Source organism: Oculina patagonica, chromosome 12 (assembly GCF_052425735.1).
Source record: "Oculina patagonica isolate OP01 chromosome 12, crgOcupat, whole genome shotgun sequence".
In the NCBI taxonomy this organism is placed as follows: domain Eukaryota; kingdom Metazoa; phylum Cnidaria; class Anthozoa; order Scleractinia; family Oculinidae; genus Oculina; species Oculina patagonica.
Window position 1 is genome coordinate 23,179,367 of NC_135769.1, and position 27,946 is coordinate 23,207,312.

The following is a 27,946-nucleotide window of genomic DNA, read 5'->3' on the forward strand; positions in this document are numbered from 1 at the left end:
AGTGCACGAGTAGGGGTATGGGTACCAGTTTATGATCAACAACACACACAGCAAAGAGCAGTGGTTAACGAGACAAAATAGCTCAAAATGTCTTCTAAATTAGTTCGAAAAGGTTTAGATCTGGTTAATAGCGAAGGAGGTTTAAGATCTCAAAAACGGAAATCAGCGCAGAAGGAGAAACGGCCCACTAAAAAGCGGAAACGAACCTCAAAGCCAAACAAGCAACAACCACGTGGAGTGCAAGGCTTGCGATTATCATCAGGTATTTTAATACAAAACAGTTTTAGAAGTTAACCCGCAGATTGATTAGTAAGAGCGTCAAATCTTGTTTATAACTTGTTTAAAGAAAAGTTAAAGCGAAGCTCAAGTGCGTGACGACTTTTCGTGACTAATAAAGCTGGTATCTAGTCATGCAATCTCATTCATGGTTGTCACGGAAACAAGAAGTAAAGTGGAAAGGAATGAGGGTTTATGTTAAGCTTAATGGAAATACAAGAAAGATGTTCATTAGATACAAGCTACTGGTTGGCCTGAAGGTCATATGTCTGACTCTTGTTGGACATGTTGGGAGAATGTAGAAATATTTTTCCAAGTAACTGTGTCCTAGTACCCCCCTCCCCCCTTTACACATTCACACCACATATTACCTTTTAATGCCATCTCCAGGTACATAACATTTACTACGATTTCCAGTTGAGTACGACGCGAACAAAGTTTGGTGACGAAGTTTCAACATAACAACGGCATTGTTGTCAAGGGCAAACTTCTCTGTTACCATTGGTAACAAATTTGTTTTTGTAACTGCCTTGCTCGATCGACAATCTCGATGCTTAAATAAATACAAACACTACAAATATCGTCAGCAACACTTTATTACGCTTTCAAATAAAAAAAAAAATATACACAGAGACAACTATAAAAGAAACAAATAACGAAATTTATTATGCCTTAGCTGTTTTATATCGACGGTAACAGATCTGACGGTTGACGTTACTTTACCTTGACTTAACCTTCCTCGTTAGAGTTACTGTTTAACTGAAATTTTATCGTTTTCCAACTCCAGGGATTTTCTAGCAGCTTTAAGAATTCCTTCAGCTTTAAATAATATATCTTTCTCAAGTTCCAAATGAATAATTCGCGAACTGAAATGAAGAACATTTAGCGTTTCGTAAAGCTGACAAAAGCTAACACCATTTCGGATCGAAATTTCTAAATATAAGCCAATCAAAAAATTGCTCAATTAAAACTGACGCCATCTTGGATGGAATTAGCCAATCAAAAAATTGCCCTGTTTCCCGAGAGGTCCTCCTTGTATGAAAGAACTTTGGCGGTCAGTACCTGTAACGACAAGTTACCAATGGTAACAGAGAAGTTTGCCCTTGACAACAATGCCGTTGTTATGTTGAAACTTCGTCACCAAACTTTGTTCGCGTCGTACTCAACTGGAAATCGTAGTACATCAGATGGGTAGACTGTCTACTGTCCCCAATCTTTCCATGTGTTAGTGCTCATCAAGATCATATATATGCTGATGGTGCCATTTTGGTTTCATACTGAGAGGGCAATCTGGGGAGAGTATCAAATCTACTGAGGTGGCTTTCCCTTTTACCCCACCCCACCCCCTTTGGTAAATTTGATAGTCTCCACAGAGTGTGCTTATGAAGCCAAGATTGTGGTAGTTTACTTACTTACTTACTTACTTATCCTCATCGGGCCCATGCAGTTTAGTTTAAAGTATGCATAATTAAAATCTTGATAAACACACAAAAATGGAGTACAGTAAAAAGTCTACCCGGGATCTGACAGAAAACTTATTCAATTGCAAATTCTGAAATTCAATCTCAACCAACGGTTTTTTTGCTGCTGTCAACCATCTTAGCGAACCTCTTGGGAAACGGAAGTTTACTTCAACCGGGTCAAAAGATCACATCTGTCAGTTGTGATTGGTAGCTTTCGATCCATTTAGTTTGTTATTGTTTTCCTATGGTTATTTCCTATATTATGGTTCGTTGGCTGTCACCATAATTATGATTGACGGCAGCGAAAAAGGCAATCATAAGTTGGATTTTGAATTTCAGAGTTCGCACACAAATGAAAACTGCAATAAACTACTCTACTAGTAAGTGAAAGGAAAAGATGCCCTTAGCAATGATTTTATTGCAAAGAACAACACCAACAGCATGTGCAGTTAATAAGAGGTTACAAATTATTACTATTCTGTCAGCCTGCATGTTCACTGCCCAGATTATGATTTTTGCACAGTCATAATACACAGTTGGAATTTGTTTCTTGCAAATTAGCTGACTACTACACTGTATGTCACTGTTCCTGGAACAAACTATAGGCCAGAAATGTTTGTTTCTGACCTCTTCAGGCCCTCAAATTCAGGTTGGGTAGCAGCTGCTGCAAAGTCTCACATGAATGGCCGGTTGGTACCCTTTGAGAGAACAATAGCAATGCTGCAACGCTACAAAGCTGATGCACTACTGCAAAATTCACACTCATAGTCTACCCCTTTCCTTTTGGATGGGCTAGTTTATAATCAATGTACATAGTTTTTAAACACAAAAAGGTGATTATTCCTGACCGGATTAATTTGCAGGCAAGATGAAGAAAACACAACAAGCTGACTTCACTGAGAAGAATTTGGAATACTTCAAGAAAGCCACGTGGAAGATTAAGAAAGACACTTATGACAAAGTAAAATCATATGTTGACATTTTATTATAAATCTTATTTATAATATATTCAGATTTGCTATCTAAGTCATACAAATAGAGCTCTCTATATATACACTATTATACAATAAATAAAACATCAAAATAGAAACACCTATGGTAATAGAAATTAGTTTTGCTCACTAAAGGGCTGGGTTGGGTAAATTAAAATATATGCATATAAGAACAATGAACACGCTTATTCTTCTTAAAAACTACAATATTTAGAGAGAGAGCCAGGTATCCGGTCATCTCGCCACCAGGGAATCTCGCCACCAACCAACTCGCCACCAAAACTGGTGTATTCCTCGTTCTTTAATCCATGAGCCGAGGTGACTTGGCTTGGTGGCGAGTTGGTTGGTGGCGAGATTGCTTGGTGGCGAGGTGACCGGCATTCGAGAGCCACATCAGCTGTAGCTGGTTTTAATGCTGGTCCGCTATCTTGGTCGAATTGGAATTTAGAAGAAGGGAGGACAACCAGAGTACCAGGAGAAAAACCCTTGGAGCTAGGAAGAGAATCAACAACAAACTCAACCCACATACATGTATGATGACGGGTCGGAATCGAACCCGGGCCACATTGTTGGGAGGCCAGCGTTCTCGCCACTGGGCCATCATCGCACCCCAAGTTGGTTCTCACTAGGAATAATCGTAAGCACAAGCACAGCTTATGCTTATGATTATTCCAAGTAAGAAGAATGAGTTTTTTCTTTCTCTAAATATAGGCTTGTGCTTATGCCCAATGAAAGCAGGCCTTTATAAGTTGAAGGAATATTGGGATACCCTATCTTTGCAAGCAACTTTATAATCAGTTAACTTTAGTTCAGTGCTGATGTCTTATAGTTTGAAAACTTTAGTGTATAACAATTTCTTTGTGTAGAGTCAGTTTAGTGTGATTATTGCATGTAATATCAAATGTTGTTTGTAAATTTTTTGAGTTTTAAGTGATAACATGCTCTTTACCTTCTCTTTTACGCAGATTTTAGAAAGGCAAAACAAGCTTCAAAGGAATAAAAACGTGGATGAAAAGCACGAAGAATCAGAAACAGAGGAAACAGGTGGTCTGTTTGATGACTGAATAAAAACAGCACCAGTGAACAACTCAGGTCGTTACAAAACAACCGCGACGAAACACGTGACTAAGACATTTGTTCTGAACCTACTGACAGAAGATTTTACTCCCGGGGGAACAAGTTCTAGTAAAAGGTGAAACTCGTCTCCGACTGAGCCCGCAGTCAAAGTAACTACTGTTGCTAAGCGACTTGGCGTGTCTTTTTGCGTTGAGGTCACGTGAAAATTGTCCGAGTACTCGCTAGTACGCAAGTAAGTGTCGGAAACTTTTCGAGTGGATCAACGAACACTTGTCAAAAACGGCACTTTATCCCTCGAGCTTGGTTGCCACAGGTCAGGAAATGTTCCGGGGAAAAAAAAATTCTTTAAGGTCAGGGAATTTTATTTTGGGCCAGAAAAAAATTGACATTTTGAAGAAAAGTCAGGGAAGATTGTAATATTACACCGCTGATTTCATACAATTGATGACTTTTTTTCTTGGAAGTGGAGGCTGGAGGCTACTACTATATCTGACTTTTTGTGTATATCATGATTTGGTCAGGGAAATTTTATTTTTATCAGGAAAAAGTCAGGGAATTTTGAAAAACGTGACTGATGTCGGTGGCAACCATGTCGAGTGATTAGGAAGCCGTCTGATCTTCTGCGTTAATTAAGTGGATCGCGACTTTGCCTGAAGGACCCTAACACGTTGCATTCCGTCTCTTCTGCTCGTGGAGTGACTTCAGACCGACTGCCGATGTCGTATTCTTCAGATGATTATCTTGCAGCTTTTCCTCAGACGTAATCTGGCTGCCCTCCTGCCATCTCTCTCGCTTGTGCAGTCAGGTTGGAAATGGACTGCGTACTAACGTGATGTAACGAAGGCCGAGAGTTGTCCTTCTCTTCTAACTGTGCTCGTACGTTCGCCAAGGTGATAATTTCTCTCGATGAATGAACGCTGTTCACACCACTGTATCCGCTCGGTTGACGTATTTCCAGCGAGTTTTCTGTTGAGGTCCACGATTCCCGTTTTGAGTAATTGTACTGTGACGGTTCTGTTCTGTGTTTTCGCCCTCTCTTTCTCGCTTGCGGGCTGTAGCGCGTTGTTGTGGGCACATGGTCGGCTAAGAGAATTTCTTCCGTGAGCTGTCAAAAAAATGTCATAAAAAAACTTTGTAGATAGATAAACCCGTTTATTAAGAATAGTCAGTCTTATGTCTGAATTACGTACAATTTGCGAAAATTACGATAAAAATGGTTTAAATTTTTAAAATCAATTACAATTGTGTTAAAAAAATATTTACATCGCGTGGCTAACAATAAACTGCAGATTTCAACCGTTAAAACAATAGGTGCGACAAACTAGAATGTCAAAACGTCTCTTATTTTTCAAACGCTGAGCGTGAGAACTGGCCATAGGCGGTAGCAGGTTAGTTTGTGTTAATTAACAGATAATGCTTCACGTCTGTCTGTACAGGACAACATTGGAGAGTAATAGAACAAACATTCTAACGTAAAGCCACCTGATTTGTAAGTAAAATTTATACATGGTCGCAATTAAAAAAGCAAAGTTTATGGACATATGAATTGTAATTCATTTGATCCCCAGCGGGGACTATCTTCTCTCTACCTTGTTACAACAAATTCAAGCTACTAAGGTATAAGAATTTTAAAGGACCAAAACATCTTTTTCCAAAAATGGAAAGAGAAACAAGCAAAGCTTAATTACAACCACCGGTACAAACTTTTTATTGGCAAATAATGCTTCTCAATGAAAAAAAGAAAGAAATACCGGTCAGGCCAAGATAACGCTATCCATCCGCCGGTTAAATCACCATCTACTGGATAAGTGCTAACAAAACAGACTACGCTTTCCACCGGATGGCCATTTATACGGTAGATACTGTTATCCATCTTTTGATCAACCGAAGTTCAGGTATGGATGGTTTCATTAATAATAATGATAATGCATTTATATAGCGCATTTTCCATATATATATATGTTCAAATGCGCTTTACACATACTGTAATTTAAGATACAATTGTAAAGGCCAGACCACAACACCGGGAGCTTCGTGCCCTACCCTTTGCGAATAGTGTGTGGGTTCTTAAACGTCCCCTGTTAGAAGACTGAAGATACAGGAGACGGGACCCACGGTTTATCGTCCTTTTCCGAGAAGACTAGAATGTCTAACCATTTGCAGATATAATTACATTACATCCGTAGTAAAGCTTGCCCAGCATTGCACTTTGCATTCCTTACCTTGAGAAATTTCCGTAGTTCCTTTTCGACCGCTGTATGCCCATTATCCACTGCTACCTGTAAGAAACGGACATGAATTTTAAAATCCCTTAATGATGAACGAAGGTTTCGTTTAACGTACCATCGCCGGCTTTGCAGCTCATATACGACTCGAATCTACTGGAAAACGAGCATTTCTTTTTGTTGGAAGTGATAGGCATTTAACAAATCGACTACATTTTTCCATGGTCTACGCTCCAATGTACCATAGAAATGACGCCATGAAATGTTCAAAACCGAAATGGAACTACGAGCCGTTAGGCGTGTGTAAAGGTTTGACATTTTTGTGGTCTATATACTAGATATGCAACGCTTTCGAGTGGTATACCATGGAATATCCCACGAGTCACTTGTATTTTCTCGGTAGACACACGAGCCTTTAGGCGAGCGTGTATACAAAGAAAATACAAGTGACAAGTGGGATATTCCATGGTTCACCACGAGATTTTATACCATGCCGTAGGAAATACGCTAACTAAATTTCGTGGAGAATAAGATCGCAGCGTACGAAGGAAAGGTTGAGTTGAATACAGTCGAATTATACAACGGCTTTTCTGTATTCTGATTGGCTGTATTTTCTATGGCATGGTATAAAAGAGTGTAGACTATGGAAAATGTGGTCGATTTGTTCTAACCGACGAATTAGATGGAAAATCAGCACGAAGTGTGACAGCTCATAAGATCGGTTTCGTCATTTTCATGGTTATACTGTCATCGACCACACCTTTTGACCAATGAGCACGCGAGAATTCCCTCAGTTATTGTACAAAGTGTTGTAGCACCAGAACGCGCGTTTCTTCGAAGTCCACTGACAAAATGAAGTCACATGGAATTAGACCCAAACTCCTTGTGCTAGATCATAGGAACAATAGTGGTGACAACTTTCGTAACGTCACTTACAGTGTAATAACCATTACACCTACCTAACTGAAAGAATCGGAATCAGTTATCCTGTAAACAATACTGAAGAAAAATTACCTGCAAGGGAATTTGGCCATACCGATTAACAAGTGTCGCATCTGAAAAGAAAAGTGAGTTATTTGTTAAAATAAATATTGTTAACCACAATAAGAGTGACAATAATACGAATCACTCTTTAGACTTCACAGGCGTACTATCGCAGTGAGTTTGATGGAAACTGATAGCAAAAAAACACAAGATATGTCTCCTATATTACTGGAATAAGAGCTTAAATAGCCTGCTTAGTGTGTAGTTTTGCGCGCGTTTTTGGAAAAGACGAAAGGCGAGAGACGGCCACGCGAGGGAATGAGAAGAAGGCGCCTACCTTCGCTATTTTTCCCTTGCGTGGCGTCTCGCGCCTTTCGCGTTTCCCAAACGCGCGCTCAGAAACTACACAGGCACCTGCTACGCAAGCTAGAGCTTAAACTGACTTCAAAGATATCTGAAAGAACCCTTTTTATGTTTTTTTTTTCATATCACAGTTTATTTAAAGTGCTACTATATTTTTGATTTTCATTTTTTATCATTGTCGTGAACAATTAGACTTTCTTACTCACCTTGCCTAATTTCAATCAATTACGAACATCAGAAGTCGTTTTATTTTAACGTTTATTTCCGATAATTTACGGCCGCCATTAAACAACCTTGTTCCAAGGCTTGGTTGCGAATAGGGAGAAAATGACGTCAAAGGCTCAAAAATACCTCGCGGGTTGAAACTAGAATAACAATCAGCATAGAACCTTGCACGAAAAACAAGCCCAAAGTTTTTGTTACTTTTCGCGTGAGTTTCAATACATATTGTTATTATAATTTCAACCCGTGAGGTATTTTGGAGCCCTTGACGTCATTTTCTCCCTATTTGCAACCAAGCCTTGGAACAAGGATGTTTAATGGCGGCCGTAAATTATCGGAAATGAACGTTAAAATAAAAATACTTCTGATGTTCGTAATGGATTGAAAATTGGCAAGGTAAGTAAGCAAGTCTTATTGTTCACGAAAATGCAAAAAAAAAATGGAAATCGAAAATTTGATTATAGTAGCACTTTAATTATATTTACAAGGCAGTTTGCAATTTTAGCTCACGACTAACCTGCACCCTCTTTCAGCAGCAAATTAACGATATTGAGCCTGCCGTACAACGCCGCTGTGTGAAGTGCGGTCTGTCCATCAAAGTCAGACACGTTCACGTGACCGGTCCATCTTATCAAACGTTTAAGGGTCTTTGTGTCCCCGGTGCTGGCAGCGGTTGTCATGAGTTGGGCCAGCTTGCACTCACTGAAGGTCCCTCCACGAGCCTTTAAGTGCTCGGCAACTCCATGGTGGCCATTCATTATGGCATCTGTACAAATACATCAAAATGCTTGATCATTATATACAACCGAGAGTATGTAGGGGTTTTCATATACTGTCGTAAAACTAAAACCAAAGCCATCACTCTGGCCAATTTCCAACGACACAGACAATCAAGTGAACCAATCAAAACTCGAAGCAAATGCATGTAGCCGGCACAAAGCGCGGGAAAACGTGCGCGAACGAGTCACAATTGGTTTTGTTTTAACTTCTGATTGGTTGCGAAAGTGACGCGAGTTTATTAAACCAATCACCTAGCGTAGTAATGCAAACCAAACCAAACGCAAATTACTTTTGACACAGAAGTGAAAACCGGTCTAAGCCAATCAGAGCTTGAAACGAAAGCACGCAACCTGCGCCAAGGGCGGGAAAACGCGCGTAAAGGTGGATTTCCACTGTCGCGTTTTTGTTTACGCACGTTAACGCGCGTAAAAATTATAAACGTACATGAAATGAAATTTTACGCGCGCGATTACGTGCGTCGAATTTACGTTGTCCAATTTCTAATGCCACGTTTTTTTCCAGGTATTTACGCACGTGACGCGCACGTTTACGCGCGTAGCGATTTTGGGGGTTTTGAAAAAAGTTGAACCGAGTTCAACTTTTTTCGCGGCTGTCTGCGGTTACGCAACGATTTACCCAATCATACTTTTGGATTTCGTCACATGACACCACTTACCATGTGGAAAACCATTTTGTTTTAAATCGCCCATCGATTTACTTGGGAAAACATTCAGATGTAGAAACACTTCTCATCGAGAAAGTCTTAACATTTCAAGAAATAATCTATAGAACTGGGTACAGAACCAAATTACACGAACGCAGTAGTGAAAGAAAACGCCTGGCGTCAGGTCACGTAGGCTTTGAACCGGGAATCCGGGAAGGTCGCCTCAAATCTTCTTTTACTTGATGGTGTCTTTCGGAAGTATTTATAAAATGCCTCTTGGTCATATTCACGCATTTCTTTTTCTAGCGTGTGGTACAAAGTGTTTTCATAGCAGCCATGTGTGAAGAGTCAAACAACAAGATATTTGCATAAAAATGTTAATGATTTTTTCCCAAAGGAAAAAAAATTTATTGTTTCACTCCTCCAATATAGCCGACAATCACGCACTCTATTCACCAACTTGATAATTCAGTATGGCGGGCATTTACGCACGTTCAACGCGCGTAAAAAGGAAACGATTTTTATTACTTTTTACGCCACAGTGGAAATTTGCCTACGTATCTTTTTTTACGCACGTTTTTTGTACGTAAATATTTACGCGTCAGTGGAAATCCACCTTAAGACAAGTTCACGATTGGTTTTGTTCTTGCTTCTGATTGGCTTAAAAAGAAAGCGTGTTTATTTTGGTTGGTTTGAGCATGTTGAACGAAGTTTTCAACCATAAAACCAAAGCAAATGCACGATTCCTTCCACATTCAAACAAAAACACCCTCACTTGCTTACACACATAACACGCCACGACATACAGTCCGCTCTCACGAATGACTCGAAGACTTTGTGAAGATCAAATACACATCCACTACCGTTCATTTTAGTCCACTTCAGTAAATATTTGAATCGAGAACACCGGTTAATGTAAAGAAGTTTAAAGACAGTCATCAGGGAAAAATAGTTTTTATACATAGTTTTTAAATTTTAACAATAGATTTTACACAGAGAGTCATAGTTTTTTAATTATAGGTTGTAAGTTAGCACTGTTGCAAACATAGACTTGCAAATATTTACAAGTAATATATTTAATATTAGTTAATTCTTTTTAATTGTGTCCCCTAATTTTTATGGGTATATGCCAGGCTATAAGGTTTTGACACCCTTATAAAGTTTTCACTCATTCATTCAAAGCACACGCCAAAATAAGATATGTAAATGTTTGAACGGAAACCGGATTTTTCTCCTTGATAATTTTCAAACCCAGCGGTGAAAACGTTTCCTAGCGACACAAAAGACGAATCAAGCAATCAGAGTCTGTTTTCTTTACTGATTCTTTTTATAACCTGATTAGCTGCCCTGGGTGTAAACGACGACAAAACAAACCTTTCTTGCAGCGGAAACAATTTCCCCGTCTTTGTCACAAAAATAAACGAGAAGACATTTTGCTTATTATACCAGTAAATAGCGTAGGATAAGCCAATAAGCAACTAATAATAGAGTAACAAAAACACTTTCACCTTCTACGAATTAAAAAAATATATATTTTCATCACATGGTTGCACCGACAGAGATTCTCACGAATTTAGTGGAAAAAATCGGTGGCAGCGAAGGTTTAATTATTAAAATATTATTTTCATTTTTCTTAGGGGATTACTTCATAAAACTTCTTCAAAACTCTGTCACTTTGTGTTGTTTTAATTCATCAAAGAAATCAAGGAACTGTATAACCCACTCATATAGTGAACACAATCACTTTATCTTTTTTTAAAATATTCACATCCAGTGAAGAATTGAGAACTCAAATCCATGGCAAAACATGAAATTAATTTATTTATGGTGGCCCGCGGGTATTTATGAGGCTGACAGTTCCCTTTTTTAAGCGCGTTTTAAGACGGGAAAACGTGAAGCGATTGCTAAGATTTTTGAGAATCTGAAAGAAAAATCCTTAAATTATATAAAATGATAAATTTTATAGCGATCAAACGCGATTTGTTTAAGTTATGAGGGATTTTCGGAAGCCTTCGTTTATACTGAATAAAATGCGATTATTTTTAAAATGCCACGGTGAATTTTTCTATAATTACCACAAAACGCTGCCAAACAGTTAAAGTTTACTCACAACAACTTACAGGAAAATCCACTCCGTAGATTTCCTGAGAGCGACATTTTTATTTTGCCTTTAAAAAATGTTGTGTTATGCGTCTGTCTTGACCGTCGCATAAATTTGATACTTATAGGGCGCTTTCCATTCGACCAAAAATTCCGGAAATTTCGGAACAAGGACGAATGGTACAGAAATTTCCTGGGAAAGTTTCCAGAAAATCCGGAAAGTGTTGACTTTCCGAAATGCGAACCATTCAATCGAAAACCCCGGAAATTCCAGAAGCAAAATCAAATGGAACTGAAAGTTCCCGGAAATTGTTTTCGAAAATTTGGGTCTACCTTGCGAGGTTGTCCTCTTTTCCGGAAATTTTGGAAAAAGCTACCATTTTACACTCAGCCTGAGTTCCTTCGGCAGAAAATTTAGCGATTTGTGCAGCTGAAAGCAGCTACATGTGTTAAGGAAGCATTCTTGAAACTCCAAATAAAATTTTTTGGTGAACTCGGTTGTTTTTCGTTGTTGTTTTGCAGGCGGCAGCAAAGAAATGTACAAATATTCATAACGCGCGTGCAGGCTACGCCATTGTTTTGCTCATTAAACTTTTTGGGTTGGCGACGTTTTCGTTGCTTGTAGTGCGCCTTTTAAAAGGTCCCTGTATTTGTAGCCACGATGTCATTCATGGCGTTTATTTTCAGTGCTCGGAATGCTTTTTATTTGCAAAAATATCGAGTTATATGTGCAGGAAACCGGCAACAGTGCATTATTTTAATGCACCGTAGAAATTTCCATATTAGACGCACTACCTGACCATATGAAAATTTTGTTTTGCCTTCCGTGCAGTCAACCGGAAAAGTTGGAAAATGCTGTTCCATTTGCCACTGGAATTGTCCGGAAACTCAAACTAGAATTTTTGGTCGAATGGAAAGCGCCCATAATAACCTAGTACCAGCCAGTTTTGAGGCTGATGTCACCTTAATCTTGTGTGTAAAAGTTAGAACGATCGTGTATATACATCAAATGTTAACAGTCAATAAAGATGGATGGTTTTCAGCCGAATTTTTGAAAATATCAAACAAATGACGTTATTTCAAATTGCGAAAAATTTGTCGATTTGTTTTGCATTTTTTAAAGCTGCAGCTAGAACAGGATATTGCAAAGATTTGTGCCACTTTTTAGTGTGTTCCTTCCATACGGTTTGAAGAATTTCGGTTGCAAAGTTAGGTACATTTACTTTCCAAGTTCTGGTCGGTTTGTAAACCCAGTAAACCCCGCATTTCGAATGAAATTATACTGTTGTTTTCGAAGAGAGGTGTTACTTTCAAATTCCGCATGATCTTCTGTCACTTGGAAATAACACAGCTTGAAATAGTGGCTGCGGTCACATCTACGACGTAACTAAAGTTTAACTATAGTTAGTCTCAAGTTACGTGACGTCATACCTAACTATAGTTAGTGCTTTCTGTCGTCTTTGCGGTCACACCAATGCAGTTAACTATAGTTAGTTCTGATTAGGTTGTGAATAATTTGGTATTTAAATTAGTTCATGACAGCCCTTGTTGTTTATTTGTGTCCAGTTGTTCCTCTATTTTTTCTATTTTTGCACGGCATTTCGGCGTTGAAGAAAATAAAATGAAGTAAGGATGCTAGAAACCGAAGAATTCAAGCCTTATTTTTGCTAACATTGATGATATGTAATTTGTTGGCTTGTTGTTTTTCTTGTTTTCCTTCCCTTGACGCTTTGTTTTGCATATTTATGTTCAACTCGCTCGTGCGAAAAGAATTGTCGCATTCTGATTGGCTTTTCGTTTGCAAACTTAAGACTAATCCATGAACCTTGCTTGGGTATAACTATAGTTAGTGTGTATTGTTTTGGATCATCGAGGCGTAAATTTTCTAACTATAGTTAGGGCGAACAGAGAAGCGGTCACATTACCGAAATAGCTAACTATAGTTAACGCCGTCCTAACTATAGTTAGTAGTCTAGATGTGACCGCAGCAAGTTACTACTAAAATGACAATTACCGTTCCTGCACATGTATTCCCTGACAGCAGAAGATCGTGCGGAATTTGGAAGTAACTACTCTCTTCGAACAACAGCAGAATAATTTCATTCGACATGCGAGGTTTACAAGGCGATTAGAACTTGAAAAGCAAATGTATCTGACTTTGCGACCAAAATTCTTCAAACCGTATGAACGAAATACGCTGAAACTCGGCACAAACCTTTGCGATATCCTGTTCTAGCTGCAGCTTTAAAAAAATGCAAAACAAATCGACAAATTTTCGCAATTTGAAATAACGTCATTTGTTTGATATTTTCAAAAATTCGGCTGAAAACCATCCATCTTTATTGACTGCTAACAGTTTATGTATATATACACGATCTTTTTAACTTTTACACACAAGGTTAAGGTGACATCAGCCTCAAAAATGGCTGGGTACTGGGTTATTATAAGTATCAAAATTATGCGACGGTCAAGACAGACGCATAACACAACAGTTTTTAAAGGCAAAATAAAGATGTCGCTCGTTCAGGAAATCTACGGAGTGGATTTTCCTGTAAGTTGTTGTGAGTAAACTTTAACTGTTTGGCAGCGTTTTGAGGTAATTGAGGTAATCACCGTGGCATTTTAAAAATGATCGCATTTTTTATAAACGAAGGCTTCCGAAAATCGCTCATAACTTAAACAAATCGCGTTTGATCGCTATAAAATTTATCATTTTATATAATTTAAGCATTATTCTTTCAGATTCTCAAAAATCTAAGCAATCGCTTCACGTTTTCCCGTTTTAAAACGCGCTTAAAAAAGGGAACTGTCAGCCTCATAAATACCCGCGGGCCACCTTAAGTGTTACTATATTCAGTACTCCGGCCCTATCCCCCACCCGGGGGCAAGGAACTAAGAAGAATATTCAGCACTATTATTCAACAAATGCGCACGCGGCCCATTAATGGTCAAAATGTTAACGTTATCTGTCATCCGTACATAACAAATATCCTGCGATATACCTCTACTAACTATGGCTGTGAAGACTCGTTCGAAATCTTGGAAATTCTGCAGAACCCCAGTCAGTTTTTACTAGATGCAAAATGTATTTTGTTGACAATTTGTTGAATAATAAAACAATTATCCTACTCAATCTTGCGAAATCTGATTTTAGCCAACGAGACCGTAAGTATCAGGCGATATTTCGCGCGATTTCACAGGATAATTGTTAACTATTGTTAACTGTGAACCCTGTAAATAAACAAATGAATTAAAAAAAGAGATAAATGAACACTCAAACTTAGTTTTGCTAAAAATAATTACTCCGTACTGCGAAGTTCTATAATCAATCTCGCTAAATATATACATTTCGCCGATAAAAGGTTAAAAATAAAACTTAAGGTAAAAGCTGTTAAAATTGATGCTAAACGTTTTCGATCTGTTCGATCATCATCAGAGTGATGATGATCGAACAGGTCGAAAACGTTTAGCATCAATTTTAACAGCTTTAACCTTAAGTTTTATTTTTAATCTCGCTAAAATATTTACATTCTGAAAACAAGTACTCGCGCACCATGTCTTGGCTAGACGATGCTTACAATTTTGCTGCAGTTCCTGAAAGCTCAAGATCAGTTTTACCCGGCGATGCATTGCCTTTTGGCGATGATGCCGTCATCTTTGATCTTTGTGTGGTTTTTGCCTGTCCTTTGACAAGTTCGATAACGTCAATTTCATTGCAGGACTCTTGGCAAACGTAATGCATCGAACGTTGTGACGCATCCCTCGTGCCTTTGGTTAGACTTTTCCTTTTCTTCAGACCATTTGTAACCTCGACTACTGGTTTCCGTCTAATGGCCTCAGGTTGTCTGCTATTTTGGGACAGCACCGATGTCTTTGGTCTTTGCTTCGTTTTACCCTTAAAATTTTGCTGTTCGGTGGCAAATTCCATATCGATAACGTCAATTTCACCAACCTCGTTCCCAGGGTCTCTCTCTCCCCGCCCCGCAGAACGAGAGAAGAGAGACCCTGGCAACGAGGTTGCAATTTCATTGCAGTCATGATGGTGGACATGAGACTCGGGACATCGAGACTGGACACTTATGTTTTCTTTTTCGCCTGCTCTCTTCACTGCATTACTTGAAGCTGGGTTGTTTGGACTCCATTTAATGGACTTGGGTTGATGAACATCCACACAAATAGTGTGGCGGTTCAGGTTTTCTACACATGAAGAAGACGACGATTCTTCATCACCTGATTGGCGAGGTTTGCTAAAACCTGCGTCTCTAAAAGACCCTGGCATTTCAACGATGTCCTCTCGTTGTCCGGCTTTAAGTTCTTGACTGTCCTCCGAGCTTGCATTAATTCGCCTGGCACTACGTTGTTGTACACCAGTTAGCGGTTGTATTCGTTTAGGTTTGTTCGTCGATAGCATCTTTAGAATTTCTCTTCTAAAATGGCGGTTCAGTACGAAACAGTATAGTAGTGGATTAACTAGCGAGTTCAGTTGAGTCAGCAGCTCCGACCAACGGAAAAACGAGCTTGTTCGAAGGAACGGAACACTTTCACCGAATATTGGGACGACGATCGAGGGAATGTAGAAAATTAACAACGAAACTGATAGTATTCCGGTAGTACGAGCAATGCTCCCTTCCATCTTTGCTGTAGCGCGAACATTTACATCACTATCGTCCCTTGCTCTCTGTTTACGTACACCTAGATAAACCATTATGTAGAAAAACCCGATCAAAACAATGCAAATCACGGATGGAAGAGTTAAGATCAAGTCTAAGATCTTAATGAAGTTATAGTCGACACCAAGGGCCGTAAGAAGACGCGCAGGAGTCGTGGTTAGTACAGCCAGCAGCCACGCGATTCCCGCGCAATTCTTTACACGCTTTCTGGTCACAATCACTTTGTACCTGTTCCACTTTCGTATCGCCACATACCTCTCCCAAGCGATCACAGTCAAATGATACAAAGACGAACAGACAGCAGCATACAGTACCAGTTGATTTGCAAACGCGATTCTACAGATGAAATAGCCGACAGCCTTCTGGAGAAGTAAAGCGTCTAGGCTGATGGACAATGGCATGGAAACCGAACCTACTAAACAGTCCGCTAAAGCCAAGCTTGCCAACAGAATGTTTGAATTTTTCTGCAACTGTCTTTTTTTGCTTACTAGGACAATTACTAAGATGTTTAGGAGAACGGTGATCGGGCAAGCAATACATGAAATGATAATCGCAGCCCGGAACGTGCTTCTGTCACTTAAAATCCATGTAAATATCGGTTCGTTTGGACAGAAAAAAACTGCCGGCGCTTGGTTCGAGGCTTTGGAGGCAAGGTTTGTATTGCTAGAGTTCATTTCGTTATCACATGTAGCACACAAACAAACGATGAAGTACTTACTAAGGCAGTCAGTTAACCGCTGTTGACAGCTCTATTCCTGGCGGTTTCTGCCAAAACGTATTCTGATGTGTTTCGTGTTAAACATTTCCAGCTAGCGCTAGCATCTGTTTTGAACTGTTTTAAAAAACTCTTTGTTATGAAAATTCGAGAAGGATGTAAAGGAGCAGTCTGAAATGGGACGGGGGGAGTGATGGAGATTAGATGGGGAGGGAAGGGAATCCAGACAACTGATCAAGGACTGAAGTAAAGTTAGAGCCACTCTGGGCACTCACAAAGCTGCTAAAATTGTGAAAAGTATTGTTATAAACACACACACAACAAAAACACAGATATACATTAATACATTACACTATTTTTAAGTATGAAAAAAAGATAACAAAATGGCCGAATCAAGCTATAAAGAAACAAAATGTTTTTATCGCGCGATCCTAGTGTATGCTTCACTTAAGAAGCATGAAATGGCTCCAAGTTGCACTTTCATCTGTTTCAAAGTTGCTAAGTTTGTGACGTTTGGTTGAACAAGCTACTTGTTTTCATAATGCCAACCTACCCTTTCTCCCCCCCCCTCCCCCCCCCCCCCTGCACATTCAAAACGATTTTTCTTCCAAAAAATGTTTTACAAGTGAAAATGGTTTGCAAATACGTTCTTTATGTCTTAAATGTTTCAGGTTAGTTAAATTTCCTGAATTGCGAAAAATATTTTCTTGAAACATTCGAAGAACAAACAAATCCGCAGGAATATCGTGAGAATTAGGGAAAAGAAACACAGATCTAGCATTGTAAATACATCCAGTGTGCGAGAAAATTGACAATTTTTAAATTAAGTGACATGATTATTTGTTTCGTCGAATTCGCGAGTTGCGTTTGTGTAACTGTCCAGCGAGTCTGATGCTTCCTGGTAATTTACACCTGCTTTTGAAAAATCTGCATATTAAATTCACTTGCGAAGGTGCATTTTTTCAATATATTTTTTGGGGGAGCATTGGGAGTAATGTAAGAAAGTAAGTAGTTAAATTTTCTGAATTGTGCAATATACTCTTCTGGAATATCTTCATCGGAACGAATTCGAGGGAATTTCGTGAGAATTAGTGAATAAAACACAGATCTAGCATTGAAAATACATTCAGTCAGCGAGGAAATTGTCCATTTTTTAACAGCACGTTAAACAAGTGACTTGATTATTTGTTCCGCTGAAACCGTATGTGGCGTTTGTGAAACTGTCCAGCGAGTCTGATACTTCCTGGTAAGTTAAACCTGCTTTTGAAAAATCTGCATATTAAATTCAATGAACTTGCGTAGGTGAATTTTCAATCTATTCTCATTCATAATTATGACGCGGAATTCACTAAAAGTGGGTGGATTATATAACCCTGTTTGTTTATGAATAATTGTGTTATGCAATGCTTAATCCCCACGTGCACAAACGCCGTATAAAGGAGTATAAATTTTCGCCGATGCGAGAAAAATTAGAGCAAAAGTGTATTAAATTTCGCGATTTTGACAGTGTTTTACAAATCAGTCGTCAAAGACTAAGGAACTACTGAAAATACACAAAGGTCTGCTTTAAAGTAACTTCAAGGTACAAAAACTTTGGTCACTGTACTGAACAGGTTTTGGCCGATTTACAAGTTGAAGAAAACAGTTATCGGACAAGGATGCTAGTAGAAAACGAGACGGAAAGATATTTTTATAGGATAGTTAGTTGCAGTTAAAAAAGTTAAAATTTTTCTTTTTTTGATACATATCATTATGATATTAATTTTCAGTTCGCGTGTTTAAATTTCGCGCAATGTTTTCTTCGCGAGTATTAAATTTCGCGATTATTTTGAAATCGCGAAAATTCAGTAGTAAGAATAAGGTAGATTCGGGGCATTTCGAAAGAGATACGCAAGCCGGGAAGTCCGGGCGAATTTTCGACCCTCCAACCTCCCCTTCGGCGACGTAACACACAGCTTTAGTGCTTTCTCGCCCACTCGCTCATTCCCTCGGCCACAATCTTTTCCCATATCTCATCCACGCGGACAGTGAATGGCATAATTAACGAGTGAGAATGGTATAAGTGTTTTTTTTTTTTTTTTAATATTTCAATGACTCAATTTGGTGGTCATTTTCTCATGTCTAAATTTGGCTAAAATCCGTGACATGGCGAGGGAAAAAATGAAAATCAAAGGACTCTATCAGCCAACTCGTGTATATGGAATTTTGTTCAATATTAGTTTAGCCTGTTCCAGGTTCTTGGTCAGCGAAGCAAGCGAGAGCGGGCGAACGCGAGCGAAGGAAATACGAGAGGAATCTCTCTCCCAGATCCCTTTAGTTTTCTTTCGCTCGCACTCTCCCCACTGACCGAGAGCCTGGAACAGGTTAATATTAGTTACGTGCTTCACAAGATATTTGTTTATGACTACGGTACTTTTGAGTGTGAGCAGCAGTTGTTTTCATTTTCTCCCTGTACCATGCAAAGAAACAAATAGGCAATAATGGACAGAAAATATTTTGTCCAGGGTTTTTTTTCATGTTTTCCAGACATTTACCTTTTTTATTAGTTCACCAAGAAGAAATGTTAAATATAAAATTGTGAATGAAATCATGAACACTGCATTGTATATCCTTTATGTTGTTTTGAACAATGCTGCAAGAAAATTTTAATTTGTTCAAATACAAAACCGTTTGAATAATTGGAATAAGACCAAAAACTGCTGGATTGCAAGCAATATATGTCTATGTTTTCTGATTTTGACCGAGTGTTGAAATTCCGTTTGGGCGCATGGCAATTTGTTCTTCGCTTTTGTCTTTCATTTCCGATCGCCTAGAGGTTGAAAAAACGACTTTTCAAAGTTCAGACAGCTGCACAAAACGTTAAAATTATTTTGAAAAATATTTCTTGATTTCATCCCGCAAAAATTCCTGTGTTTCGGGTGTCTTTAAAACAAGGAACACTCCATAAACGCCCCTAGAACACCAAAAATATGTATACAAATAAAAAAAAATGTTCAAATAAGTTTGGAATTTTTATTATCCAACCAAAAATAAGGAATGGCGCGAGCACTTGAAAGAACACCGAAATTTGTCACGCCACTATGTCATGGTCAGTTGCTTGTCACGACGCCACCATGTCTGTCACGTTACCATGTCAAGGTCAGTTGCTAAGCAACGTGGAGGCGAAAACTGCGGGCTCAACCCGGTCTCCAAGACCGGAATTCACCCTCAACTGGTACTTATGTCACGTAACAAAAAACAACTATTTACAAAGTTTAATACAGAATACGATAATACTCGGGAAATACTCGGGTACCTTCGGAGCTTTCGTAACAGTTAATTGCCAACCACCATATCAAAAAAACGTGGGTAAAGTCAGTTCTCGGAAACAGAATTCCGACATTTAGTTAGAAACTCGGCCTATATGTCCAAGCAACTCGCTTGAAGTCTCTTGAAAACATCTTCACTTGGTTCTATTGATCCGCGTGACGACGGCGTTGTGTTTGATCTTCGTCTCCTTTCGTCAGCTTCAAGCCTTCCCAGTTTGCAGATAACATCGACAGAAGCATTTTCGTCGTAGGACTGTGATCTCGTCATAACACGACGCCGGGAACTTTGAGGCTCGGCTGTAGTTTCGGGATGAATTTCTTTTGTAATCACACGATCAAAGTGAAGTTTTGGTTTCCTTTTCTTTGGCCTGGGTTGATGTACATCGACACGAATTGTTAGACTATGGCTGCCTTCACACGATGAAGTAGACGCTGATCTTTCCATCACTGGCTCAAAAGGTTTTACATTAACAGCGTCGCTAAACATGATCGAATCGCACAATCCTGATCCTTGTTCACACTCTAGGACATCTTCTAGATTCTCGCTATCATTAAATCGCTTAACACGCCGACGTCGTTTTACGCCAGCCGCTAGCTCCATTTCAGGTTTTCTGAACTTCAGCATCTCCAGTACCGCCTTCCGAAAACGCCTTAGTGAAAAAAAGTAAAGAAATGGATTAACCAGCGAGTTCAGCTGAATCAACAACTCCGACTTACGGAAAAATGAGCTTGTTCGAAGGAAAGGTAGAACCTCTCCGAGGAAAAGAACCGTGCACGATGGAACGAAAAATATCAACAAAGCAACTGTTTGAATGAACATCTTCTTGCAAATACCATGTTCGCGTTGTGCTACGGTCAGAGCAAGGCCTTGTGGCTGGCTACGGTCGTTCACTCTCCGTTTGCGCGCACCCAGGTAAACCATTATGTAAAAATACCCGATCAGAATTATGCAGACCACGGCTGGAAGAGTAAAGATCAAGTCTAAGATCTTAATGAACTTATAGTCGACACCAAGGGCCGTTAGAATACGCACAGGAGTCGTGGTTAGTACAGCCAGCAGCCAAGCGATTCCTGCGTACATTTTGACGCGCTTCCTGGTGACTTTTACTTTGTAGTAGTTCCACTTTCGTATTGCCACGTACCTCTCCCAAGCGACCACAGTCAAATGATACAAAGACGAACAGACAGCAGCATACAGAACCAGTTGATTTGCAAACGCTATTCTACAGATAAAATAGCCGACAGTCTTATGGAGAAGTAAAGCGTCTAGGCTGATGGACAATGGCATGGAAACTGCACCAACAAAACAGTCCGCTAAAGCCAAGCTGGCCAACAGAATGTTTGAATTCGTTTGCAACTCTCTTCTTGCCTTCACTGCGATGATTATTATGATGTTTAAGAGAATGACAATCGGGCTAGCAATACATGAAGTGATAATCGCCGCCTGGAACGTGGATGTGTCGCTTAAAATCCATGTAAATGTTGGTTCTGTGGGGCAGGAAAACACTGCCCGCGTCTGGTCTGAGTCATCGGCGGCTAACTCGGTTTTGTTCGAGAACATCGCCAAGTCAAATCACAGGGTACAATAAAGAAATGAAAAAATTAGCGGTTAACTACTCACTAAGGTAATTGACCATGAGGCCTTTTTTTCATTCGTCTTCTTGGTGGTTGCAAGCTGATGAACGTCTTCTCGGCTCAAAACCTTATCCTTGTTTACTTCGCTACTTCGCACTTCCTACAATAGCTAACGATTTAAAAAAAATCATTCGCATTAACGAACAGAAATCGAACATAATAAAGTTACACGACCGGACGGCCTTCCCACGCCCTTACCGTCGCCCATCCACCCTTTTGTTTTCGGATTATCCAACAAATAAGGATGGATGTCAAAAATGCGCATCACTCCAATCCTTCAATTGATGATTCTTTTTCTTAACGCGAACTACAACAATTGTAAACTAATCCTCTAGAAACAGATAATGGGAAAAAATAAAAAAATCTGTTTGTTGTAGCCAGATGACGTTGTGTTTTACTGGTTTTCATCTGACATCGTCAAAACTCTAAAATCAAACTGTTAATGATGCAAAGCTATTTTTTTACATATTCTAGATATAAAACATTAATCTTTATGCCAATTTTGGTATCGATTCGAAGTCCATAGTCTGTTATGCGACGATATCAAGCATAGTACTCATTTAATAGCGGTTGGCTACGAATTGTTATGCCCAAAATGACAATGTTTTCCAATTGTTCATTGCTCTTGAAAAAGGTTCCTGTTTATATCAACAAAGAAACAGTTTTTAACATTTTGCAGCCGTCAGGATTTCACGACTCTTGTATGTTCCATTGTACATATAGGTGAGTTAGAATTAAAAACTAAGAAAGCGTGAGAAACATAACAAATTAAAGCTCTTCAAGAACAAATTAACGTTTTCACAGAATTTACCGTTAACTCTCTAATTTGAGCAAGTCTTTTCTCTATGATAAATCTAAGAGCAAGACGTTATTTATGGATTGTTAATTAGCAAACATATTTTGAATGAACTGAAGAAATCAGGTAATTCTACGGCGAATAAAAATGACTGTGTAATGAGGACAACTGAACTGAACGTCGCGTAGAACAATATTTAAAACAAATAAACTTCAAAATAGAATTAGCTTTCGAAAAAGAACCTGTTCACGTTTTTGCTTAAGGTTCGCGTTTCTGTACGTTGTAATTGAATAACTGGAAACGTGCCCTAATTGGCCAATCAGAGAAAACGTACTAATTTTCAACCAACTAGGAGCTAAACCAAACAACCAAGCCCAATCGCAACTTGACTTACCCGCCTTTTCCCGCGCTTTTCACGGGTTGCACCTTTTTTTGCTTCGCGTTCTGATTGGTTCATTGTGCTATTTGCGTAAGCGTTCCTTCTACGTGATATTTCTCACACGTGTTAGATCTCAAACGTGTTACATCACGTGTTACATGGCACACGTGTTACATCTGGACGTGTTAAATCACTTGTTACTTCACCTTACACGTGCCTAATCTCAAACGCGATGTGTATCACGAGCAATGGAAAACAAAGTGAACACTTTACCAAGAAGTGGAGTGAAGTCGTTTTTGTCTCTGGCGTTTATGTTGGTCCCAGGCTGCAACAGAAGAAACTTTACCACGTCCAAATGGCCTTCAGCTGCACTGACGTGTCTATAGAGAAAGACGAGAAACCAATCACAAGCAAGAAGCTTTTGATAAACATCTGAACTCGAACGTTCGCGTGTAACCCATGTGTAAAAATCTGATAAGGCCTGACGAAAAGGGTTTGACGGCCAATTCTGGTGCGTTTTTATCGACTCTGGTACTCTTTCATGGAGCTTGAACATGCTTAAATGTTTTGACGAGATTGACTCCCGGGGAGGGCACTCCCATGTGAAAGGGGCAGGGGTGCTTGTCGTCTCTTTTAGTGGTGTAAATAGCACACTTAGGGACGGACCATTATTTTTTTGGACAGGGGTTTGAAAAATATTGAAAAAAAAAAATTGTTTGTAGGGCCAAGAGAACAAAATAAATTGTTTGCAAACACGATATGTAAAACGAAACCTCGTTTTGCTGAGATGCAAAAACAAAAAAAAAAGTTTGCAAAGGAAACTTTTTCATACTCCCCTCCAAAACAATAATGGTCCGTCCCTTAGGATGTTCAGGACAAAACGTTTTATCGTCCTTTGAGTCACTATATTTTTCATTGTGTCTGTTTAGGCCCCGTCCTCACTGACTAAATTTAAAAACGCATCTTTTTTTCCCCGGTTAGGCCAACCGTCCACACTGAACCGGCGTTTTCGGTCACCGAAAACGGTACTTTTCAAAAACGCTCTCCAAATAGTCGCTCGTCAAAGAGTCGTGTGTTTTCTGTCGAAACAAAAGGTTTAATTAGCTTAACAAAAGCTCTGTGCATGCGTTGTTACTCTGCGTTCGATAAAGCGTATCGTTTTCAAGTTTACCCGGGTTAATGTGGGCGCGGAAAACATTTTACACAGCGTTTTAAATTTCTTCGTTTTCAAATTTACCCGGGTCAGTGTGGACGGGGCCTGAGAGTTTTCTCCCTTTTCACTATATAGCACTCGTATAGTGATCGGATGATTTAGAATGATTTTTTTGTGGGTCAAAAACGCTTAAGCCACGCAACGCCAAGGTGGCTATCCTTGAGGGGTTCAATTCAAACTTCATAACCAGCAGCACGCCCCTATAATTATATAAAACATGACTGAATCAAAAACGTCTGTGCTTAAGCTCATAAATAAAAGGAAAAAGACCGAAACCTAGTTTAACACCGTGACCACGACAAACACGGAATGTCTTTAAATAACTTACAGCGGTGTTCGTTTGTTAAAATCTCTGTAGCATACTGTGGCTCCATTATGCACCATGTGTCTCAGCATCTGTAGGTTGCCTGTGCTGGCCACTTCACAGATCTCATGCATGCTGTAATGATGTGATAGCCGCCTAGCGCCCAGTGTCTCCAGTAACTGGCTGACCGCGCGATGTTCGTGCATGTCTGAGTACTGGAAAATACAAAGATCAACACAACCATTATATTTAAGTAATTTCTCCTTATGAAAAAATAATTGGTATATCTAGTTGACGAATTAAAGCGAATTTGTAAAAAGCTTTCGCTCGATACGTCATTTAAGACTACTAAACTGTAAAAAATACACACAAAAATACATAAAATACATACAATGTAATAGCTTTGAGCTGGTTTGAATATCATCTTTTTTTATGAATAGTAACCTAGAGTTTATTCGAAAAAACAAAACTCCTAACATAGTACAACAATTAGATTTTATTTATCGCTAAACGGTTTATCGCCAGTTAAGTATAACAAGTTTATTTTCAAGCACTAGCTTCAATTACGCTATAATTAAAAACAAAAATACTCCACCTAAAGTGGCAGTCTGTGTTCGCTATAGATGGTGTAAAAGAAATCACTACAGCTATGCCCTCCCACAACAGTAGGTACTGTACGTTGGTTTTCTTGTAAACGGCAAATCGGTAGACTTAAAGGCACACTGTCACCAGTTTCACTTAAAAAACTCAAGAGCCTAAAGACATATGGGAACTAGGAATAGTGGTCCAATTTTGTTAAAAATCACCATACAAGTGTACAGAAGCGATAAACAAGTGATACTATTGTGATACCATCAGGAACTTTAGATCTCGACTTGAAAAGTCAGGCTGATTTTTTCAAGTTTTGTCCTTTTGCAATTAGGACTGGAAAAACACCTAAAAGTTATTATTTTTTTTTTATATTTTATTAATTTTTTCCAGTTTTACAGATTTTTAAAAGTAATTAAATAAAGTAACAAAAAAAAAAATATATAAGTTAAAAGGTAGATAAATAAGTAAATAAATAAAGAAAAAAAGAAAAAAAAGGGGGGGGGGGGTGGCTGCAGAAGCAAATTAAAACTGATAATTTCAACTTAGTGTTTCTAAAAGTATTTCCCATTTCTCAAGGTGCAGATTTAATTCGTTCTTTTCTTTGGCAAGGTATTCCTCTATTTTGAAAATCTTTTTGAGGTGTGCAAGGAAGATAATAAGGCTTGGAGCAATGGATTTTCGTCTGCAGAAAAAGATGGTCTGCTTTGCTATTAACACGATATGATTCAAGAGCATAAAGTGGCTCTTGGCATCAAACAAACCAAACATAATATTAACTTGATTGGTTAAATCAGGAAGCGTATCGATACCGCATTTACGTAACCAGCTAGAGATTTCTTTCCAGAAAGCTCTAGAGGATTGGCAAAATACAAAGAGATGTTCAGGGGTTTCCTCGTCATTGCCACAGAAAGTACATAAAGGAGAATCAACTAGTTTAAGCTTGCTTAATTTTGCATTAGTAAATAGGATTCTGTTCAAAATTTTATACTGAAAATCTCTGGTATATGTATCTAACGCGACTTGGAAGGGCAAACTATAATTTTTTTTTCCACACTAGCTCAGAATCGGGAAGCATTTCATTAAATCTAGATTGTGCTGTAGGGATTTCACGTAGATCAGACACCTGTGCTTCGTACAACTTTTTGGTATTGATTTCTGATACAGAAACTTTTGCAGAATTTAGCACCAACGCATACTCAAGAGGGTCGAAAGGGGGAATATGCGGGAGCGTGTTTGATTTCAGCTCTTTTTTCCAATTGATAGGAATAGCGTCTATTAATCCGTGCCAAAAGAGGAAATTTTTGGACTGAAGACCTTTAAGCTGCAAATCCGACCACGTATAAAAGCTACCCTTGGCCTTAACCATATCGCAGATTCTATGTATGCCAACTTCAACCAAATCCGAGTAATAACATGATTTCTTGTTAACGAGTACGTTCTTGTTATTCCACACTATCTCATTCAAAATATCCTCGACTTGATCAGGCGAGGTCGACGTGTTGAATTTAGACCATAACGTCAAGCATTCAGCGTAAAAAGGGCTCACTTTTACAGGAAGACCATTAAGACTAAAGTTACACTTCAAGAGATAAGGGCCTCCGACCTGCTTTAAAAGTGTATCCAAGACACGTTTCCAGTCAGCAGCGTATTCCGGGTCCACATAGCGTTTAAAAAAAGACATTTTCTGCGCTTGAATAAGAGATTCCAAGTGTATCATTTTAAGCCCCCCATTTTCGATGTTATTTATTAGAGCACGTCTTTTGACTTTGTCCTTTCCATTCCATATAAAATCAAAAATAATTTTGTTGGCACTCTTAATTATTTCATTCGAGAGAGGTAACTGTGATGCACGATATAGAAACTTCGAGATAGCAAATGTTTTGACAATTTGGATCCTGCCTAAAACAGTAAAATTCCTCCATTTCCATAAATTAAGTTTCTTTTTCAAAGAATCCAAGATTGATTCAAAGTTTGATTTTGCTGCTTTCTTTTTATTATACGAGAAAAAGATACCTCATATTTCAATACAGCTCTTGATGTCCACGTTAATATTAAAATCAGTAGGGGAAGAAGTACCCAGATAACAGGCTTCTAACTTGCTCTTATTTAGCTTGAGGCCGGAGCACAGACCGAAATCGTTCAGTACTTTCAAGAGGTTGTCAGCGGACTGATCGTCTTTCAAAAATGTCGCCATATCGTCAGCAAATGCAGTTAATTTAACATCATGTTCATCCCGAAGCTTAATACCTTTAATCTCATCGCTGCCTCTTATATATATAGCTAATGTTTCTAGAGCAATAATAAAAAGATAGGGGGATAGTGGATCGCCCTGTCTCACCCCGCGCATTACGTCAAAATGAACAGAAGAAAAGCCGTTATTCATGACGCAACTTTGGATATTAGAGTAAAAGGTGTTGACCCATTTAATAAAGGATTGACCGAAATTGAAGGCTGACAAGGCCTTATTTAAGAAGGTCCAATCCAGAGAATCGAAAGCCTTTTCGAAATCAATAGCTAGAAGAAGACCCGATAAATTATTTTCTTTGGTATAAAACATAATATCATCTATTATTCTGGTGCTATCAAAGATTGATCGGCCCTTAACATAGGCGCATTGATTTTCATGCAATCTTGACATCCACATTTAGGAGAGAGATCGGCCTCCAGTTTTTAATATACATTTTATCTTTTCCCTTCTTTTCTATCAATTTAATTATGGCCATTTTCTGAAAAGTTGAAAGTTCACCACACTCATAGGCTTCATTGAGACAGTCCACTACAAGATTACCCAGGAGTGGCCAAAAGGCCTTATAGAACTCAGCTGTCAGACCGTCATTGCCAGGGGCTTTCCCAGTTTGAAAAGTAAGGAGCGAGCGATAACATTCGTTGTATGTAAGTCTTCCTTCGCATTTTTCCTTTGTTTCTTTGTTTAACTTGGGTATAGAAGGATTGTGTAGGAATCTGGCAGCTACATCCCCATCAGTGTTAGAGCCATGATCTTGGTACAAATCTGAATAAAATAATTTAAGCTGATCCAGAATTTCTGAAGGATCAGTAGTAACTCTGTCATCATCCAATTTTAATTTTCTAATACAAGAAGAGCTATTGTTTTGGTTTTCAAGTCTTAAGAAATAGCTATTATTTTTTTCCCCTTTTTCGAACCATCGGACGCGAGATCGAATTATAGCA

The 27,946-nt window shown here is 38.9% G+C and overlaps 4 protein-coding genes across 8 annotated transcripts in view; 1 reads left to right on the forward strand and 3 right to left on the reverse strand.

Moving 5' to 3' along the window:
- Positions 1-3: 3 nt before the first annotated feature.
- On the forward strand, positions 4-3,836 carry LOC144632341 (uncharacterized). Its single transcript, XM_078490971.1, has 3 exons — positions 4-262; positions 2,603-2,700; positions 3,697-3,836. Exons 1-3 carry the CDS (start codon positions 88-90, stop codon positions 3,793-3,795), a joined length of 372 nt encoding a protein of 123 aa, XP_078347097.1. The 5' UTR covers positions 4-87; the 3' UTR covers positions 3,796-3,836.
- Positions 2,702-27,946, reverse strand: part of LOC144632254 (uncharacterized) — a 50,160-nt gene continuing 24,915 nt past the window's right edge. For all 5 annotated transcript variants that reach the window (XM_078490853.1, XM_078490851.1, XM_078490854.1 and 2 more), the window contains exons 14-19: positions 24,191-24,381; positions 22,923-23,029; positions 8,120-8,368; positions 7,048-7,088; positions 6,031-6,087; positions 2,702-4,913 (exon numbers count right to left, since the gene is read on the reverse strand). In XM_078490853.1, the coding sequence (XP_078346979.1) occupies positions 4,563-4,913; positions 6,031-6,087; positions 7,048-7,088; positions 8,120-8,368; positions 22,923-23,029; positions 24,191-24,381 (996 nt within the window). In that variant the 3' untranslated portion in view covers positions 2,702-4,562. The remainder of the gene's footprint in view (positions 4,914-6,030; positions 6,088-7,047; positions 7,089-8,119; positions 8,369-22,922; positions 23,030-24,190; positions 24,382-27,946) is intronic.
- Positions 13,990-16,808, reverse strand: LOC144632963 (uncharacterized). The gene has a single exon (XM_078491719.1). It carries the CDS (start codon positions 16,488-16,490, stop codon positions 14,721-14,723), a length of 1,770 nt encoding a protein of 589 aa, XP_078347845.1. The 5' UTR covers positions 16,491-16,808; the 3' UTR covers positions 13,990-14,720.
- On the reverse strand, positions 19,645-21,881 carry LOC144632985 (trace amine-associated receptor 5-like). The gene has a single exon (XM_078491743.1). The coding sequence runs from the start codon at positions 21,398-21,400 to the stop codon at positions 19,931-19,933; it is 1,470 nt and encodes a 489-aa protein (XP_078347869.1). The 5' UTR covers positions 21,401-21,881; the 3' UTR covers positions 19,645-19,930.

Excerpts from the sequence above, each read along its gene's own strand:
- LOC144632341 (XM_078490971.1), top strand. The coding sequence starts at position 88 with ATGTCTTCTAAATTAGTTCGAAAAGGTTTAGATCTGGTTAATAGCGAA. Across the intron at positions 263-2,602 it reads AGGCTTGCGATTATCATCAG|GCAAGATGAAGAAAACACAA; the intron begins GTATTTTAATAC and ends ATTAATTTGCAG. Across the intron at positions 2,701-3,696 it reads AGAAAGACACTTATGACAAA|ATTTTAGAAAGGCAAAACAA; the intron begins GTAAAATCATAT and ends TCTTTTACGCAG.
- LOC144632985 (XM_078491743.1), bottom strand. The coding sequence starts at position 21,400 with ATGTTCTCGAACAAAACCGAGTTAGCCGCCGATGACTCAGACCAGACG.
- LOC144632963 (XM_078491719.1), bottom strand. The coding sequence starts at position 16,490 with ATGAACTCTAGCAATACAAACCTTGCCTCCAAAGCCTCGAACCAAGCG.